At 30.2% G+C, this 20,455-nt stretch overlaps 2 protein-coding genes across 2 annotated transcripts; both read left to right on the top strand.

The window, feature by feature from the left end:
* The first annotated feature begins 654 nt into the window (after positions 1-654).
* On the top strand, positions 655-1,393 carry LOC25495514 (late embryogenesis abundant protein 2). Its single transcript, XM_013595739.2, has 3 exons — positions 655-739; positions 1,033-1,101; positions 1,221-1,393. The coding sequence occupies exons 1-3, from the start codon at positions 686-688 to the stop codon at positions 1,293-1,295; spliced, it is 198 nt and encodes a 65-aa protein (XP_013451193.1). The 5' UTR covers positions 655-685; the 3' UTR covers positions 1,296-1,393.
* A 12,666-nt stretch (positions 1,394-14,059) lies between these two features.
* Positions 14,060-14,719, top strand: LOC25495511 (stress-induced protein KIN2). The gene is made up of 3 exons (XM_013595736.1): positions 14,060-14,113; positions 14,473-14,541; positions 14,648-14,719. Exons 1-3 carry the CDS (start codon positions 14,060-14,062, stop codon positions 14,717-14,719), a joined length of 195 nt encoding a protein of 64 aa, XP_013451190.1.
* The last annotated feature ends 5,736 nt before the right edge of the window (positions 14,720-20,455 follow it).

Genomic DNA, 20,455 nt, shown 5'->3' with positions numbered 1-20,455 from the left:
GAAAACATGCAGGATAAAGACATTAAAAAAAACACATAACTTTATTGATTCGTTTAAAGCCCCAAAAGTCTTAAAATCGGCCCCGATAATAGGGTAATTAAGTTTAAAACAAATTTGTATGATTGTAGAAGAAATATTTGTTACCCATACCGTACTTGTGTTTTTTTTGGTGACACCGTACCGTACTTGTTTGATTCTGAATTACATTCCCCATATCGAATATTAAACAAATTAGTTTTCCTAAAATTTTATTGCTTCCGGATCACATTTATCAAATATTGGTCCAAACTCCAAACACCTTTTTTTTTTTTTTAAGGATCCAAACACCTTTTAAAAGTGATGCATGAGTATTTTTTTTTTTTTTTTTGTTTGTTAATTTAATGAAAATATATTCCACAAACATTCTGCATTTCATGTGTATGTGGCTCTGAAATAATAACCTGAAAATAGTAAAGGAAACATTCTTTCTCACACATAGTCCACAAAAATAGCTACAAGACAACCACAAAGAAAGTGTTGGTACCATATGGCCTGTTAAAGTTGAGTGAAAGAACGACAAGTATGGGAAACTTTGCCTATATATACAGTTAAATCTCAACATTATTCACAACATTAATCTTTCATTCAAATATTTCTTATAATCTTCAATTCATTTAGTTGATTAAATTCATATTCACAAGACAAGATGGACTCTAACAATGCAAGTTTTAATGCTGGACAGGCCAAGGGCCAAACCCAGGTTTCCGTTCTCTTCCCTCGTAGACATTTCTTGTTTTCAAATACGATGAAAGATATATTAATATTAGTGATTTTAACTATAATATAATTTAACTATATTTTTATGTCATTTCTAAAAAATATATCTCTTATTCGATATAAGTTTTGTACCTTCCAATATGTCAGTTTTATTTTCATAAAACATGTTTTCAGGAAAGACATTTCTGATGATACCTTTATTTTTTATGAGATCGAGAATATTTTTTAAGATTGGAGGAAGAGATATATAAATATTTTTGTGTGTGTTGATAATAGGAAAAGGCTAGCAACTTGACCGACAAGGCTAGCAATGCTGCTCAATCTGCCAAAGAATCAATGCAAGAGGTAACATTTTCTTTTTACAAAATTAAGAGTATATTGCATGAAATAGACATATAGCACAAATTCATGGCTTAAATGTAAAAATGTTTGTATTTATATATTTCTTCTTTTATTATGTGTAGACTGGTCAGCAGATGCAGGCAAAGGCTCAAGGAGCTGTTGATTCTGTGAAGGATGCCACAAACAACAGGAACTAATTATGTTTGGTAGATCATGAGTCTGTCAACTTTAAATGTTATTTTTAGATAGATGAAATGACAATTGTCATTTGAGAATTCATCCACATAAGTAGATAAGTCGGTATTTGAACTCCGATCATGACATCCGTCCTAACAATTACGACATTTTTGTCAGTTGAATTAGGACTTGCAAACGCCAACTTTCAATTAGTGATTTTGAATATTGTTTCATATATTGTTTGAAAGGGAATTTTAAATTATATGTATGATGTTTTTTTTTATTATATTTTTCTTTCTTTTTGGATTGAAAAAACTTGAACAACAATCTTGAGGTCTCATCAGTTTAACGTTTGATTCGTTTTTTAAAATATTGCTTTTCGGTGTTCTTTAGTGTACTTTCTTAGGTATGTTTGGTTGGAGAATGAAAGTGTAAGGAAAGAAAGATAAAGAAAAGATCGTATGAGAAAAGAGAGTGGAAAGTGAAGTGATTGTTTTAGTTGTTTGGTTTAAAAGAAAGTGAAGTAGAAAATTGAAGGAAAGAAAGATCTATATTTATTAATTGACATAAATACCTTTGAATAGAAATAATGTATATACATATACATTATTAGTATAAAATTTTCAAGATGAATATACATATAAACATAAACATGTATACATTTTCAATGTCAATGAAAGCAAAATTTGGCAAGTTGTGTAAATTGCATGCCTTGTATGCCGTAGACATAAAATGAAGTGGTGAAATAAAAAAGAGTTTGTGTTATTTGAACAACCATTTTAATGACAACTTTTGATACGATCATAATTTACAAAGAAAAAGATATTGACACAAAAACCAAAACAATAGAGAGAGAAAGTAAAAACATAATGTAAGTATAAGAAAAAAATTGTCACAAAAGTTGTCAAAAAATGGTTGTTTCTACCTCTAATGCCTACTTCTCCTATGAACTTCATCTTCATCTCTTTGATCCTATAGTTTCTGATACTATATGTGTGCAGAAAGGTTTTCTAGCTGGTTCCCACTGAAATCTTTTTCCTTTACCTTTTTAGAGAGTTCCAGACAATAAAAAATGTTTCTTTCCCTCAACTTTCTCTCCTCTTGGCTTTCTTTCCTTTAAAACAAACACATCCTTAATGTTATAATAATCAAAATCATCATTGTATGTATATACAACTACATATAAATGGTTTAATTAAAATCAGAAATGATAGTTCACTAATAAAATTATTTTTAAAATAATAATAGTTATACACTGATATGTGTATAGATTTTGGATACTAATTCGGAAATGAATAATTTGAAACTTGAATCTACTCACTAATAAAAATGTAACGTTAGTATAATTTGAATTGCCCTATCTCCAAAAAAATAAAAAAGAATTTGAATTGCTTCAATTTAGGTGATTATGCAATTTTCAATCTGAATCAACGTATTAAAATTAGACGACCAACCTGATTTATCAAAGTTGAAAAGTCGATCGTTCAATACTAATCTAACAGTCTAGATTGTATGATTACGTCAATATTTTTTTTTTGTAAGGAGTGGATTTATTTAAATGAAAGACTAGATATTGATAATTAATTAAAACTAGTCTCGTAGGACAATATATTATTATATGCAGGGGCCGGGGTTCGAACCCTGAACACCCCAATTATTCACCTTATAAGGTGAATTCTAGCCACTAGGTTACCTAAAAAAAAAAAACTAAAAACCTCTTACTTGGTTTCCTTTGATTGAACAAAATTTCTAGCCTTGTGCATCATGTTGCTAGCCTATTCCTACAATGGTATGAAAATTTGTTAGCATATTATAATGATTTACCATGCATCAAAACAATCCTCCTCTATTTCAAACCTCTTGATGTTTAAGGGATGAAGCGCAAAGATTGAAAAATTGTTGAATAATACGTACTTCAACTAAAACATGTCTATTTTATTTTCTAATAAATCATTAATTACATTACATTTTTCTAAACTATCTCTCCAATTATTAAGAATATAGTTGAATACATAACTAATTAAACATCTGAGTTTTGAAAGACTCCAAAAGTTCAATTTATATAGAGTCCGTCCATTTGAGAGGGAAACCAACCCGTGTGAAAAAAAATTGAATTCTATAATGTCGACTCGAAGATTAGTCTCCTAACAGATCTAAAAAGCTAATTAAAATCAATAATCAGAGAGTTTTGAAGAAATCCGGGCAAGGACCTTCGCAGGGCGAGCCAAAGCAAGGAAAGGCGAGCAATTTCAGAGAGTTTTAAGGAGAAAGTGTAGAGCACAATCGAAGGGTGAGCAACAATTCACTTAACAAAGAAAGGCAGTCTAGTGACTGTTTGAATACCAGCTAACCTTACCCTCCACTTGAAGAAATCACGATTTGCTTGGCAAACATAAATTCTCTCAACAAACCTGCACTTTTTGTAATCATTATTTTTAGTAAATTATGAAGTCCCAAGTTTTGAGAGAGAGAGAGAGACAGAGGGAAGCTAGTTTTCAGGATAGGAGGCCATTGGAGCTCGGATTGAAGCTTGTTAATGCTCCTTCTTCATCACTCTGTTTGAATAATCTCAATGTGTTTGAGACTATATATATAGGTATCTAGGATTTTGATGTATTACTACTATTGTTCAATATTAGCTTTGGTTTAATTATATGTTTTAACATTTTTTCCGACGTTCACTTAGAAAATGATTTTTAGACTTCGAAATTGGGCGACACTGTCTTGTTATTTAAGGGATATGTTTAAAAGCAATGTATAGATTCTAATGCCTAAACATATGGTTAAGTTTATATTCATATGCAACCATCCAATCATATATGTCATTGAATCAATAGACTATTTTTCTCAGCATTGGAAGTTGATTGATATATAATGGATTTTGTGCTTTTAGACATACATGTCAATGTACGATGAAGGATCAATATAGTTATATTGAATCTTAGAAAGTATACAATCGATCAATATAAACCATTGAATGAGGAATTATCAAAGTCTAATCCCATCACAACTTTTCTTTATATTTTCAATCCATCATTTAAAATTCTTTTAAACAAACAACTTCGCTTTTAATTTGATTTAAAATCTTACGAATTTAAGAAAGATTTGAACTAATACGTTATCTTTGTTGTTTGATATTGATAACCTAAAAAATGTTGGATATTACCTTGCACTTATCCTCCATGTTTTATAACATTTTGAATGATTATATGGCCTATAACATCTAAGCAGCGACGTTTTATGAATTTAATTAGTTTTAATTATTTTTTATTTATTTTGAAATAGTAATGCTTGTTATGGTTGGTTTTGTGGAACATGATGAATATTTAGTGTGGCGACAAACGAAGAAACATCATTGGAAAGGATTTGGACGATGCATGAAGATGCAATGCTAGGAAGAAGTCTAGAGTTGTATCGTTGAAGGACGCCGAGTATGGTCGTACAAGTGTACATAATCTTGGGGTCGTTGTTTACCCTTACTTGGAGACGAAGTTTGATGAGCTGTCTGCAATAATTGTAGTACGAGAAATAAAATAATATGCTGATTACAAAGAGAATAAGACGAGGTTATATGATAGAAGAAATTACCAAAAAACACAACTTGTAGTGGTTGGACTACTACCTAAAAAGTACAACCACATTGTGGTGCCAAGGGTCCAAGTAGGGTTAGCAGTCACTAGAGTTTTCAATCTATATAATCTCTTCCATAGATGAGCATGAGTTTTAGTTCTTAGTGATGCAAAGAGCTCGCCTCTTTCCATTTTGGAGTGTAATCATCTTTTAACTATTAACTTCTCTATTAATATACCAATTATGTTTTCATTCATCTCTTCTTTACTTGTTGCTTATGTAGTTAAGCTCATTATGAGCAAAACTCCATCAGTGGTTTTGACATGATTTGGTTATGGTTATATTTGCATAAGATTTGAGAGTTACAACTTCAAGATTCCTTTAAACAAACTATTTTCACCATAATTTTAAAAGTAAAACTTGACCACTTTTACATTGATTGTGAAATTCCTTGAAACCGAAAGGAGAAGGGAATGAAATTGTTTGTTTAATATGAGTTATGTCCCTAAGATTGAAAGGAGATGTGAACTTGAAAGACTACTTGATATGAGCATAGTTTTTTTTAGCGCCAAGAGAAAAGATCTATCTAGATTTTATGTCATACGCAAAAAGCTTAGTCTCTCCATGAGAATAGGTACTGAGACCTAACCAAATAACATTTCATGTTAAATATTGTGAGTGAATTCCGAACAATGTGTAGTCCCACGTTTAACATGATGGTTGTTTTGAGAGACTCCTCAAACCACCAGGTTACCAATAAGCTATACAAAGTTACATCTCTCTCTCTCTCTCTCCCTCCCTCCCTCTCCAAAACCATGTCATAACTGATTAATATTCTAAGCGACACTTCTATTCTTGAGAGCTTCTAAGTGTTTTAGCTGCTTTCCTAAACAACTATTGCTTTTAAAAAATTATTTTATTACATTAAATGATTTCCTGTATTTTTATGCAAACAAGTTTACCACTAGAAAGCTACAAAAAGCTATAACGCCCCGGTGGGTTCGATCATTTTAAACTATTACTCACACCAGTAAGACTCCTGAAAATTTAAAGTGTTTTTAGAACTACCAGATAGGGGTGTTCAAAACCGAATCAACCTAATAGAAAAACCGCAAACCGAACCAACCCAAATTAAAAATCGCAAAAACCGTATTTGGTTCAGATGTATTCATATCACATTTTTACTCAACCGCATGGTTTGGTTTGGTTTGCGGTTTTTATTTTAAAAACCAAACCAAACCGCAACATAAGAGAAACATTAACTAAACTTAGGTCACAAACCTAGTACTCATAGAAATTCAATGAGAAATTTTTATAGAATGGCATGTTTTTCTCTTCTTTTTTTTTTTTTTTTTTTTTTTTGCCTAAAACATATTGTTCCTCTTGTTAAGTTTTTTTCTATGCTTCTGATTTTAAAATTGCATTTATATGGTTTAATTTAATTATATTTGCACTTTTGCATATATGTTAATCTTAGATATATCTTGAATAGAAAACTCAATATAAACTTTAAGATAATGATAAAATCTGAGACCTTTACGTTTCTTATCGAAGAGATTTGTGTTTTGGTCCATGTTTTTAAGTTGGTCTATGTTGATTGAAGAATGAAAATAAAATTGTTGGATCAAATTTAAAACATTGTTAAAAATAAGTTGTTTTAACTTTTAACTTGATTTTAACGTTGAAAGCAAAAAATTGCATTGTCTCGCAAAAAATTGCAACAACTAAACCAATCCAAAACACATTTGTTTGGTTTGGTTTTCATTTTAAAAGTCAACCGTACCAAACCAAACCGCATGTTTTTTTATTTTACGGTTCGGATGACTATTAACCTCAAAACCGTACCAAACCGCACCGCGAACACTCCTACTATCAGATACATAATTTTTCATAAACCCACACAATAATATTTACTATTGCGTAGAGGATACACTAACATCTTTTTTTTTTTTAGATAGATAGATGAAATGGCAAAGCCATTATAAACTCACACACACAAGTGGAGGTACCGGGGTTCGAACTCCGGTCATGACATCCGGTCTAACAATTTCGACATTTTGCCAGTTGAGCTAAGACTTCCGGATACACTAACATCTTTTTATCATTTAGAAATGTTGACATGCACTATTAACTATTAGAGGAATGATATATTGACATCATTTTTGACAACCAACAACTATTTTGCTATTTTTTAATATTTTTTTAGTGATTTCGATTTGCGTGCTCCTCACAATATTAAAGGTTGTTGTATAAGTTGTTCAATTTTAGTTGTACAAATAACATTGCTCTAACTATTAAATGTTGATGTGTTGGCCCATACCACCTTCCACGTATATAGGGACCAATATGCTAGTGAAATTTAACGGGAGGCAATTTGATTGTGAAATTAGCCATGGACCAATTTTTTAATTAAATTTCCATCATTCAAAAGTTCAGAAAATTCATAAAAATAACTCATAACTTTATCCAAAAACCCATAACTTTGTGAAAAAACATTTTTATCCTTTTCTCTTTCATCCATCAATTTGTCCATACACTCCAACAACATCAAATCCATAAATAAATAAAACTTAGATCTTCATATTTTTCATCAATCAAGATCTTCCAAAATGAGGGAGAAATTCACAACTAAAAGAAATTGATATCTTGTCTATCTACAACACATTCCACTGCAAAAATTTGGACGATTTGATCTTCTCCATCCAAAAGTTCAGAAATTAGAGCATCAAACAATAAAACGAGAATACTTGAGATGAAAATCATGATTCGCAGAACAATTAAAAGTTGGCGTTTGGAACAATTTTTGATATTTGAAATGTACAAAAAGAAAAATTGAGTAAGAATATGAAGGGGTGTACTTGATATATAGGATCCTTCAAAATGTATATTTCATTAAAATTTGGTGGAAAATCTTAGACAAGGCATTAGAGTTTCATAGTTGAAAACTAAAATTGGGTGATATAGATGCATTTACAAACTGGAATTAATCCATCTTGTTCACAAATCTCCTAAATTAATCCTCGTATTGTTATATGAAGATAGTAAGTGACCTCTACTCTTTTTTATTTCCCATGTTGTTCACTTTATCCCTCTAGCTTCTTCCAATTTTCAGTCAACTTCTTTTTAAGTTCTAAGTGTCTCCTTCATTATGAAAGATCTATCGATTGATGAAAGATGATGAAAATTTGAGTTTTTCAATTGGGATTTTGATGCTGTAAAATTTTATTGTTAGGTTGATTGATGAGAGAAAAGAGAGAAGAATAATATTTCATGAAGTTTTAGATATTTGACGAAGTTATGAGTTTCTTTATGAATTTTTTAGATTTTTTGTGATGTCAAATTTAACTATTAAATTGATCCTTGTTAAATTTTTAGGCAAATTCTATGGTACATCTAAAAATTTGAGTGTATTGATACCCCAAATCAATAAATTAATAGTTTAATGTGTTATTTTTTGAAGAGAAAAATTGTTTTCTATCACATATAATTAAATGTTATTTACCAAAAACTTCAATGAAATAAAATTTAATTTTTCTGAATTTTTAGTACTCATAATAGAGACTTCTGATTATTTTTTATAATAAAATGTAAAAAAAAAATAGTATGATTTTTATAAACAATGAAATGATGTTTTTTCTTATGAAATGACATTTTCTAAAATATAAATATCAACAAATAGTTCTTTATTCCATAAAAATAATAGTTAATTAGAAGATTTTTGAAGTAGGAGTACCGATACATCTTAATTTGTGGATGTACCGTAGAAGTTCCCTAAATTTTACTATCAAATTAGTCCCTTCTTAAGTGGGAGGTGACGTGGATCGACACATCATTATTTTACGGTGTACGTCAGCATGTCTAACAGTTGAAACTTTTTTTTTTTTTGTGGTTTCCGGAGTTCGAACCCAGACCTTGCATATATTATATATGCAATGTTCCTATTAACTGAGTTAAACTCACGAGAACTTTAACGATTGAAACTGCCATAAGGACTATAGACGAGAAACAAATTGAGGTAAAAAAAATTCAAAGACAAAGTTGATTGATGCTCACAAATCCTAAGATGGAGTTTTTTATTCACTCATATTATCATCTTAGCATCTAAGGTTCGAACCTCTTTCTCAAGCTCCTTGGATATCTTAGCTCAATCACTTGAGCTACATCATAGAGTAATTAAGTTTAAATTTGGGTTTATATGAAATAGTTGTTACCCATACCATGTTTTTTTTTCTTCTTTTGAATGACATGTTAATTAATATTTTCTCCTTTGTTAAAATTCAAACTCCAACCTTTTAACTCTAACTCCTTTAACCATTAACTCAACCAACTAAGTTATCCATCCGTCCTCCACACATTAACAAACATTGGTCCAAACTCCAAAAACTTTAAAAGTGATGTTTTTTTTTCTTTCTAGTTAAATGAAAATATATAGCAGAAACATTCTACATTCATCTGTATGTGGCTCTCAAATGATAACCTCAAAATAGTAAAGGAAATTTTCCTGATCAAACTGATCGATATCTCTTTCACAAACAAATAACCGCAAGTAGTGCAAAATTAATAGGAAACATGCCTATATATATAGTTAAACCTTAACTTTAATTTCAACAATCTATTCATTCGATTCTTTCTTATAATCTTCAATTCCATTTAGTTGATTAATTTCATATTCACAAGATAAAATATGGACTCTAACGATGCGAGCTTCCATGCTGGACAGACCAAGGGCCAAATTCAGGTTCCCTTCTCGATCTTCCCTTATATTTTCAAATATAATGCAAAAATATTTTCATATTTAGTTTTTTTTATATGATCAAATTTAACTATTTTTTATATCATTTCTAAAATATATATCCCTTATTTTATGTAAGTTTTTTACTTTCCAATATGCCTCTTTTATTTTCATAAAACAAGTTTTCATGAAAGACATTTTTGAGGATGCCTTTATTTTTAAGGTTAAATATGTTTTTGTCTCTATAAATATATCAAATTTTCATTTTAGTCCCTCTAAAAACATATTTAACCCTTGTTTTTATGAGATCGAGAATCGGTTGCATCTAAAATATATCCCTTATACATCTTAAATGCCTTTTAATTAAAGATATTTTTTGTGTTGACAATAGGAAAAGGCTAGCAACTTGTCAGATAAGGCTAGCAACGCTGCCCAGTCTGCCAGCGAATCAACGCAAGAGGTAACAATTTTTTGTTTATAGAATTAATACACCTCCGGTCACTATTATAATAAAAAATCATTATTTTAGATTCCTTCATTAAATGATGTGTGTGGTATATAATAAAGATCATATACATCATTTAATTGAATTAATCTAAAATATAATTTTTTGCTTATTATAATATTGATCGGAGGGTGTATGTTGTACGAAATAGACTTATGGCACAAATTCGGCTTAAATGTAAAAATGTTTATTATATCTTTCATTTTTTATCATGCGTAGACTGGTCAGCAGATGCAGGCAAAGGCACAAGGAGTTGTTGATTCTGTGAAGGATGCAGCAAACAAGAGCTAATCACGTTTGATGGATCATGGATCTGTCAACTTTAATTTTAATTAGTTTTTTTAGATAGATAAAATGACAATAGTCATTTGAGCATTCCTCCACTTGTCTGGAGGAATCCAATTTTGAGTTCCGATCACTATATCCAGCCTAATAATATAGACATTTTTCCCATATGAACTAGGAGTTGTGGATGTCAAATTTCAATTAGTGATTTTGAATATTATTTCATTTTTATTATTTTAAAGGGCATTTTAAATTATATGTTAAAAGATGCTCTCTTTTTTTGTTTTATATTTTTCTTTCCGTTTGGATTTAAAACACTTGAATCATAATCGAAAGGTCTCATCGGTTCATTGTCTAGTTTGGTTTTTAGAATATTGGTTTTCGGTGTTAATTAGGAATCATCATATATGTATAGAGAACTATATATGAGTGGTTTAGTTAATTCAAGACATATGTAATGCATTACTAATGAATAATAGTTATACACTTATATGTGTATAGACTTTGGATACCAATTTTGAAATGAATAACTTGAAACTTGAATCTCCTCACTTATAAAAGATGTAACATTGTTACATTTGAAAATAAAAATTTCTTGCAACATAAATTAATCTACTGAAACATCCTATTTAAGGGAAACTAAATCTTGAATAATCATCCATTATTGTAATTAGTTCATCCCTATTGCATTCTTCACTGCATTGGCAGCTTTGTGCTTTAGCCTTTACTTGCTGGCCAGCCTATACACAAGCGAAAGCATTATTTTATTTTATTTTTTGTACAATAGAGGACAAAAGCCAAGAAGGAAAAGAACTAAACAACTAAATGAAGAGACTCTTTTGCTCACTAGGAGGGTTCTTCAAAACAACAAAATTCCAATAATTCACAGTAAGGCTGAAATTAACAAGTCAATCAGCACTTCTATTGCCTTCTCGTCAAGTATGATAAACCTCAACGTGCCAACTACGGTCGAATAGATTTCTGATATGTCGAATCAACCAAGGGGTCGTACCATTAGTCTTGCAATTATTTGAAACCATGTCAATAAGCAGTTTTGAATCACACCAAGCTAGCTCCAAACCCAAATACCAACACCACGTTTCTGCATGCAGAGCATCACGAACTCCAATCTTGCGCACAAATCCCTTGAGTCATTTGTCATTAGTATCTCGAAGAATACTATCACACCCAAGGGCGGATCTGGACTTTCAATACCAATGGGGCACATTTTTTTGGTCAAATAATTAAATAATATTAAATCTAATAAGAAGTTATATTAAAAATAGTTGTAACAATTGTTGAAAATGAAATAAAATCGTATCATTACTAATTGTTTTAAGAACTTCTCTTTCTATATAGGTTACAAGAGATGTCAAATGCTCTAGTAGGATATCTGTGCATACGAATGAGTGACCATGTTGCACTCTTTTTATGGAAGCAAGTCCCAATTGCATAGAAATTATATAAAAAAAAGTCTCTGTATTGATATATGAATAAAAATAGGCTTAATTGCACTTTTGGACCCCTATCTTTCCAAAAGTTGCGGTTATGGACCCCTAACTAATTTAAATACAAAACAGTCCCCTATGTTTTAATTCTTTGGCAGTTTTGGACCCCCAAGGCAAAAAAAAAAAAAAGACACGTGGCACCTCACTTAGGGTGCCACGTCAGCGTTGACCGAGTCAACAATGGACTGGGGGTCCAAAACTGCCAAAAAATCAAAACATAGGGGGCAGTTTTGTATTTATATTAGTTAGGGGTCCATAACCGCAACTTTTGGAAAGATAGGGGTCCAAAAGTGCAATTAAGCCATAAAAATATAGACATGTGTATAAATTAAAAAAAAAAAAAAGGTCCCCGTATTAATATATAAGTTAAAATATAAACACATGTATATTAAAAAAAATAGGTTCTCTTATATGAGTAAAAATATAGACATGTATATAAATTACACAAATAATTATGTCCCCGTATTAATATGAGTAAAAATATAGATGTGTGTATAAACATAAAAAAATTAGGTATTTTTATTAATATATAAGTAAAAATATACAATGAGCCGATAAATAAATAAAAGTATTGGACCTGAACTGGTGTGACACCTGCCACACCATGCCTTGTTCAGGTCCGCTCCTGGTCACACCCCACATGGTCTCCATTCTCTTTGCACGCCCCATCACAATTGAGTTTAATCCATCTCTCATGAGGACGCTTCCAACCAATAAAAATTGTTTCAATGTGTCGATGACCAATATGTAGAAGTTTAATCTGGCCCTGACGCTTCTTTTAAAGATCAAAATTTCTCGTTCATTTTAAAAGATTCATTGATTGAATGAAAGATGATAAATATTTGAGTTTTTTTATCTGGGAGTTCGATGATGTTGAAGTTGTTAGGTTGATTGATGAGAAAAAAGAGAATGAATGTTTCACGATGTTTTGAATATTTGACGAAGTTATGAGTTTTTTGATAAATTTTTTAGATTCTTTTTTATGAGGTCAAATTTAACTCTCAATTTGGTCCATGTTAAACTTCATTATAAAATTGGTCCCTTCATATGTGGGAGACGACATGGATAGACACATTAGTATTTTATCGTCTAAGTCGGTGTGTCTAATTGACGTTTTTACGGAGGGACTCATTTGATAGAAATAAAACAAATTTAGATAGAGAATATTTGACTTTTTAAAAAAAATTAAGAGATGAAGTTGATTAATGGTAAATACAAAATGAATTTGTCTATTCCCTCATTACCTTAGCAGCTAAGATTTGAACGTTGAAACTTATTATCAACTTTCTTAGATTTTTTTAACTCAATCACTTGAGCTAAATTGTTGGTAATTAAATTTAACTCAACTTTATATTTGATCCTAGATGAAATATGCGTTACTCATGATGCCTTACTTCATTTATTCAAAATTACACATGCCTCATCCAAAATACACTACAAGAAAAATGGACTTAAGCATCAGCAGAAAACAAGATGCAATAAGACAAAAATTGGACGCTGACAGCGCTTAGCGTCAACATAGCATCCAAATAAGACAAAAATTGGACGCTGATAGCTTTTAGCGTAAGCATAGCATCTAAAATAGTGACAAGAGTAAAATTCTTGAAGCTAAACACTAGCTTCCAACAGCCGCTAAAATAGCGCCTACAAATGGACGCTAAAATTGAGGCTAAAGGCCTATTTAAAGTGCATATAAATATAGACGCTAATTAGTGTCTTAAATATATTTACGCCAAAAAATACTTTTAAAATCGGTTGGAAGGTAACCCACTTTAAATATTTATTTTTAAACAAATTAGATTTTCTAAAATTTAATTTGATTGATTCCGAATCACATTTATAAAACATTGATCCAAACTACAAACACATTTTAAAAGTGATGCATAATTATTGTTATTATTTTTATTAATTTATTGAAAATATATTGCACAAACATTGTACATTTGTTTTGCATGTGGTTCACAAATGATAACCTTGAAAATAGTAAATGAAAGTTTTCCTGGTCAACTGATCTTTATCTCTCTCATATACTACCACAAAGAACCGCAACTAGGGCAAAATTCATAGGAAACTTGGCCTATATATATATAGTTAAATAACATTAATTAATCACAACATTAGTCTTTCGTTGAAATATTTCTTATAAACTTCAGTTCATTTAGTTGATTAATTTCACAAGATAAGATGGACTCTAATAACGCAAGCTACAATGCTGGACAGGCCCAAGGCCAAACCCAGGTTTCCCTTATCTTTTCCTCTTTTCAAATATAAGAAAAAAAATGTATTTATGTTTAGTGATTTTAAATACAAGAAAGTTTAACAATTGTTTTATGTCATTTATAAAACACCCCTTATTAATGTAATGTTTACTTTCGAATATGATTATCTTATTTTCATAAATTATTCATGAAATAATTTATTGAGAATGTCTATTTTTTTATATGAGATCGATAATTAGTTTTATTTAACAAATAATTTTTATAAATCAAGTTAGCGAATTTTGCTTATAATTAATTCGAGAATGAAATATATCTAAATATTAATGCACTCAATTTTGTATAATAAACTTCTTCTTTTTTTGTGTGCGTGGATAATAGGAAAAGGCTAGCAACATGATGGACAAGGCTAGCAATGCTGCTCAGTCAGCCAAAGAATCAATGCAAGAGGTAGCAATTTGTAGTTAAAAAAAATATTGTATGATATATATTTCTACTAAAAATTCATGGCTTACATGTAAAAATGTTGCTTATATATATTTTTTATCATGTGTAGGCTGGTCAGCAGATGCAGGCAAAGGCACAAGGAGCTGTTGATTCTGCTAAGGATTCTACAAACAAGAACTAATTATGTTTGATGAATCATGTCTATGTCAAATTTTAATAGTTTTTTTTAAAAGAGGAAATGACAACAATTACTTTAGAATTTATCCACATAATGGAGGAGTCAGGATTCAAACTCCAATCATGATGTTTAGTTTATAATATATATTGGTATTATTCTTCAGTTGAACTAAGACTTGTGGACGTTAACTTTCAATTTTTGATCTTGAATATCGCTTCATTGTATTGTTTTATACTTTTCTATCTTTCTAGAATTAAAACACTTGAACATGATCTAGAGATCTCAACGGTTCAATGCCTAATTTAGTCGCTTTTCGGTGTTAATTAGTGTGCTTCCTATCAAGTTATATTCAGAATCATCACTTATGGATAGACAACTATATATAAGAGGTTTAGTTAATCCAGTAAATAAATTATAATGCAATACTGAAGGATAACAGTTAAATACTTACATGTATGTAGATTTTGGATACAAATTTGGAAATGAATGTAACATTTTTTTATTTTTTTTAGATAGACAAATGAAAAACGTTGAGGTTTGAACTCCGATTATGATGTTCGATCTAACGATTTCGATATTTTTACTATTTGAGTTAAGAGTTGTGACAATGTAATGAATTTATATTCCATTCGGATATGAAACTTGAATCTACTCACTAATACAAATGCAACACTATTACATTTAAAATAAAACGTTCTTGCAAAATAAATGGATCAGCCAAAAACATTTTATTTTAGGGAAACTAAATCTTGAATAATCATCCATTATTTTAATTAGTATTATGAATCTTAAGATCGAATAGATGAAGATGAATTTCATAGGAGAAGTAGGCTTGATAGCTTGATACAAAGGAATACTCCTTATGTTTCATATTGATTAGATTGAAAGAGATAATGGAAATGATATGGTGAGTCTTCCTATATACATATAGAGATTAGTTGGAGTAAATAACTCTAACCAAACTTCTCAAACACTCTAACTAACCATAATGTAATAATTAGTTCATCCATGTTGCATTATTCTCTACATCAGCGGCTCAATATGCTTTAACCTTTGCTTGCTGCCCAGCCTATACACAACAAAACAAAGCATTAGTTATGAAGGGGTTTTTTTTTTTTTGGCAAAGTAGAAAAGATATTAGATAAAAAGAAAGAGATACGAAGACTGGGGGGACATTAGACCTAACTCCAGGAATAACCTAAACGGGAATACAACGTGAAAAATCAGTCCAAGTGAATCAACTCTATATCCTAGCAAAAATACACTAATCATAGGCGCAACCCAGCGAACCCGCGTACGGGTGCGAAACCAAGTTACAAAATAATATGAAAAGTGAATATATGAATAGAACATCTAGAGTTTATAAATGGTGAGTGGATCGATCACCAACACGGTATCAAAATCCAAGTGTCAACAGCTCCCTGATCAACAACAAGCTTAAAAAGCTCTTTCGAGCAATACCATAGTGAAGGTAGACATACCATAGAAACCTGCAGATCTCAACAAATCTGGAATATCAGAGAATTGAAAAAATCATACCACCAAACACAACAGTTTCAAACAAACGCGTAAGAACTCAGATCGAGGGATGAGTCCAATATGTTAGTGTCAGTAACTGGTCCCTTTCGGGTTTTTGAATCACACCAAACCCTTTCGGCTTTACGAAACATTCAATGGCAAAAAGGTCAAATCTAAACCCACCAGTCTATGAATAAGCAACAGAACACAACAACAACAACAATAAAAAGATAAAACAGCAAAAAACAACAATAAAAAAACGAACAAAGCTACCCCAAGAACAAAGCACCCTTACGACAACAACAACACACTCCTTCACTATTGGTGTGAATTGAAAACAGATTAAATCCAAAAATATGGTTTTAACCTTCCAAGACATTGAATGTACAATTTCACAAATTAAGTTTCTACATTTGACTTCCTAATTTGTACCTTAAAGGCACAAATTAGCATTTTCCTTTTCAAAATAGGCAATTCATCCCTTGATTTACTTCACGTCTATCAAATAAATCTCATTGCCAATGGACTTGCACTGTTAAATGTTGATGTGTCGGTCCACATCACCTTCCACGTATATAGTGACCAAAATGATAGTGAAATTTAATGGAAACCAATTTGATTGTGAAATTTTAAATCAACCAATTTTTTAGTTAAATTTCCATCGTCCGAAATTCACGAAAAAAAAACTCATAACTTTATCACTAAATTTAAAGAGGAGTGATATTTGTACAACTAATTTTGTACAACCTTTGAGACATCCACTTTTTCTCTTTTTTTATTGGACAAAATCAATAGAGTGAAAGAAAAAGAGAGAGAATAAAAACACATGTAAATATAAGAGATGATTGTTTCAAAATTGTCAAAAAATAATTGTACAAATATCATTTCTCAAACTTAAAAACTTCTTAAAATAACATCTTCTCCCATTTCTCTTTCATCCATGGATCTATCCGTACACCCCAACAACATCAAATTTCCTAAATAAAAAGCTCAAACCTTCATCATTTTTCATCAATCAAGATCTTCCAAAATGAGAGAGAAATTTATATCTAAAAAAATTGGGATCTTCTCCATCTACAACACCTTCTACTGCCAAAATTTGGCGTTTGAAACAATATTTAGCATTTGAAATATATAAAAAAAAAGGAGTAAGAATATAAAGGGGCACTTGATAGATTTTTTTTGAACAAATCAGGGGCACTTGATAGATATATAACCTGCAAAATGCATTTCATTAAGATTTAAGATTTGTTGGAAAATCTTTTCAACTTACTCGTTCTAAAATTACTTCATCGTTTGTTGCATAAGCATAACTGAAGTGAATGTTAGTAAAAAAAACGCTGCACCAATCCATGTTGTTCAGAAATCACACAGAAATCCCATAAATTAATCCTCGTAATTTTATATAAAGATACTATGTTTTTTTGTAATAACAAATTTTACTCCCTTGATCTAATTTAATTGTTACTTAACATTTTTTCGCTATCTTAAAATAATTACCACTTTAAAATATCAATTATATTTTAATTTCATTAATATTAACAAAACAATTAATATATTACTTCTCAAACTAATGATGATATTTTAGCAAATGATACTAATTTTACTATTGAAATAAACTCTTTTAAAAATCGCTCACAACCCTAAAGCAACAATTAATGGTTTTTTAGTAAATGATATTAATTTTATCATTGAAATAAACTCTTTTAAGAATTGCTCACAACCCTAAAGCAACAGTTAAAATGAGACAGAGCGAGTAGTTAATTGTTATATTAATATATTTTCTCTCGTCTGGATTCAAACCTTGAAACTTTAACTTTTTTTTTAACTATTTTAATATCTTAACACAATCAAATGAGCTATCCACCTACATATAAAGATAGTGAGTGACCTTTGCATTTGTTTCCAATGGGTGATGTGGATCGACACATTAGTATTTTATAGTAAACATCAATGTGCGTAATGTTTAAAATTGATCGAGTAATTTTTTTGTTAAACATGAAGTAATTAAATTGATAAACAATTAGAATATTTTAAAAAAGTTAGAGACGACAAAGTTGATTGATGGTCACATTTTCAAAAACGAAGTTCTCTATTTACTCATTTTATTATAGGAGCAAGGATTTGATCGTTGAACTCGATTCTCAACCTTTTTAGATGTCTTAACTCAATCACTTGAGCTACATCATGAGAGGTAATTAAGTTTAAGTCAAATTTATGTTTGATCTTAGATAAAATAGTCATTGCCCATGCCTGACTTCTTTGATTTCGGAATTACCAGTGGCAGAGCCAGACTAAAAAGTTTGGGATGGCCGCGATCAAAATATAACTTATTCATCTCTTTCAATCTTCTTAGAAAACGAATTGATTTTTCGACTCATCATCTTAACTTTTTTATTGCAAAGAAACAAATTTTATCAAAATGATACTCATAATTATAGTATGTTGTATCTTGTAACAACAAATTCAAATAAAATCAGAGAACCAACATTGTTACAAGGACTGAGGTACAAATTGATGATTGAATACAAAGACACAGTAGGTAGAACTAGAAGATACTAACTATATAGTGACAGGTCAATATCTGAATGAAGAAGTAACTTAGAAAATAATTTCAAATAGAGACAATGATGATGAATTTTTATTAGGTAAAGCAATTTCAATATCAGTAAGAAGTAATTAAGATACTTCTCAATATGCTAATTATGTCCAAAGACTCTTGATAGTGCTAAACAATTTCAAAAAATGAAATTCAATGCTCTGATAAACAAAATACAAGAACGGAAAATATATGAATCCTTCCTATATATATACAAGTGAACCAAAACGCATAGATGATAGTCAGTATTTCATCAAATATATACAACAATAGGCAAGCCTTCATTCAATTAAATAGTGGATCCAAAAGAGAGACTGTTAAATTATGGAGAGGAAGTGAAACATCGTTTAGTGATATATACATATTTATAAACAGTTAATGAATTCAGAGTGAAGTGAAACATGGTTTAGTGATTTCAAAAGGGTTTGATTAAGGTTATGTGAAAATTGAAGGTGAAGGTGAAACCAAATTCATTAACAACAATTTTCAGCAAAACTGAATGAACAAATAAAGGAAGAGTCAATCCCAAAAGTTGGATAGCGGTGCAACCGCTATTTGATCAAAATAAAATTAAATATTAAAATCAAATCTCATTAATCATAAACATTCATAAATCAAAACAAGCAAATATCCATAAGTCTGAATCACAACATTAAATTCCCCAAATTTATGAATATGCTCAAGTTCCAATTTGATGCCATAACAAAAATCAATAATATTATGGTATAATTCAAGTATAAACGAAAGATTAACAGAGAGAACATTAACATAGAGAATTATCAACTAGAATTGGAAAAGAAAGAAAGTTGCAGATGAGTTAGAGGCTTACTAGGTTTCACGAAAGAGGAGAGAAATTGATGAGAAAATATGCTTCTGTTGGTTAGTGAGTGGCATGATAGTAATATTAAAATTAACTCAAGGGCAATATGGTATTTTCACAGAATAAATGGGTAGGCCATGGCCAGCCCCAGTCCACACGGAATTACACACCCCCATTCAAAATAACAAGTTGATAAAAAAATCTCAAACAAATTAGTTTTCCTAAAATTTAGTATAAATGATTCCAAATCACATTTAACAAACATATTTCAAGAGTGATGTGTGATTATTTATTTATTTTAAGTGTCATGTTAAGAAAACTATAAAAAAAAAAAATTTAAAGTGAAAATAATACTTTTTATTCTTTTGAGTAGTTGACAGCACAAATTCTAATATAATAGTACTTTACAATATTAGAAAATGGAAGTTTTGCAACGGTTAACGGTTAACATTTCCCTTTAATTATTGAAATATAGTTTTGCACAAACAGTATACATTTGTTTTGCATGTGGTTCACAAATGATAACTTTAAAAATAGTAAATGGAAGTTTTCCTGGTCAATTGATCTACATCTCTCTCACATAAACTCCCCAAAAATAGCACAATATCTTTAACACTACCACAAAGAAAATATTAGTGGCCTAAAAAATTGAGTGAAAGTACCTCAAGTAGTGCAATATCCATGGGAAATTTTGCCTATATATACAGTTATATCTTAACGTTAATCACAACATTAAACTTTCATTCAATTATTTCTTATAATTTTCAATTTATCCAGTTGATTAATTTCATATTCACACAAG

This window comes from Medicago truncatula, chromosome 6 (assembly GCF_003473485.1).
Source record: "Medicago truncatula cultivar Jemalong A17 chromosome 6, MtrunA17r5.0-ANR, whole genome shotgun sequence".
NCBI classification, from domain to species: Eukaryota; Viridiplantae; Streptophyta; class Magnoliopsida; order Fabales; family Fabaceae; genus Medicago; species Medicago truncatula.
The sequence above is the reverse complement of the archived record's forward strand: the minus strand, read 5'-3'. Positions and strand labels throughout refer to the sequence as shown.

What these genes read in the sequence shown, in the direction of transcription:
- LOC25495511 (XM_013595736.1), top strand. Translation starts at nt 14,060, where the DNA reads ATGGACTCTAATAACGCAAGCTACAATGCTGGACAGGCCCAAGGCCAA. An exon ending in AGGCCCAAGGCCAAACCCAG is followed by an intron (nt 14,114 to 14,472) that starts GTTTCCCTTATC and finishes CGTGGATAATAG; the next exon opens with GAAAAGGCTAGCAACATGAT. An exon ending in CCAAAGAATCAATGCAAGAG is followed by an intron (nt 14,542 to 14,647) that starts GTAGCAATTTGT and finishes TATCATGTGTAG; the next exon opens with GCTGGTCAGCAGATGCAGGC.
- LOC25495514 (XM_013595739.2), top strand. Translation starts at nt 686, where the DNA reads ATGGACTCTAACAATGCAAGTTTTAATGCTGGACAGGCCAAGGGCCAA. An exon ending in AGGCCAAGGGCCAAACCCAG is followed by an intron (nt 740 to 1,032) that starts GTTTCCGTTCTC and finishes TGTTGATAATAG; the next exon opens with GAAAAGGCTAGCAACTTGAC. An exon ending in CCAAAGAATCAATGCAAGAG is followed by an intron (nt 1,102 to 1,220) that starts GTAACATTTTCT and finishes TATTATGTGTAG; the next exon opens with ACTGGTCAGCAGATGCAGGC.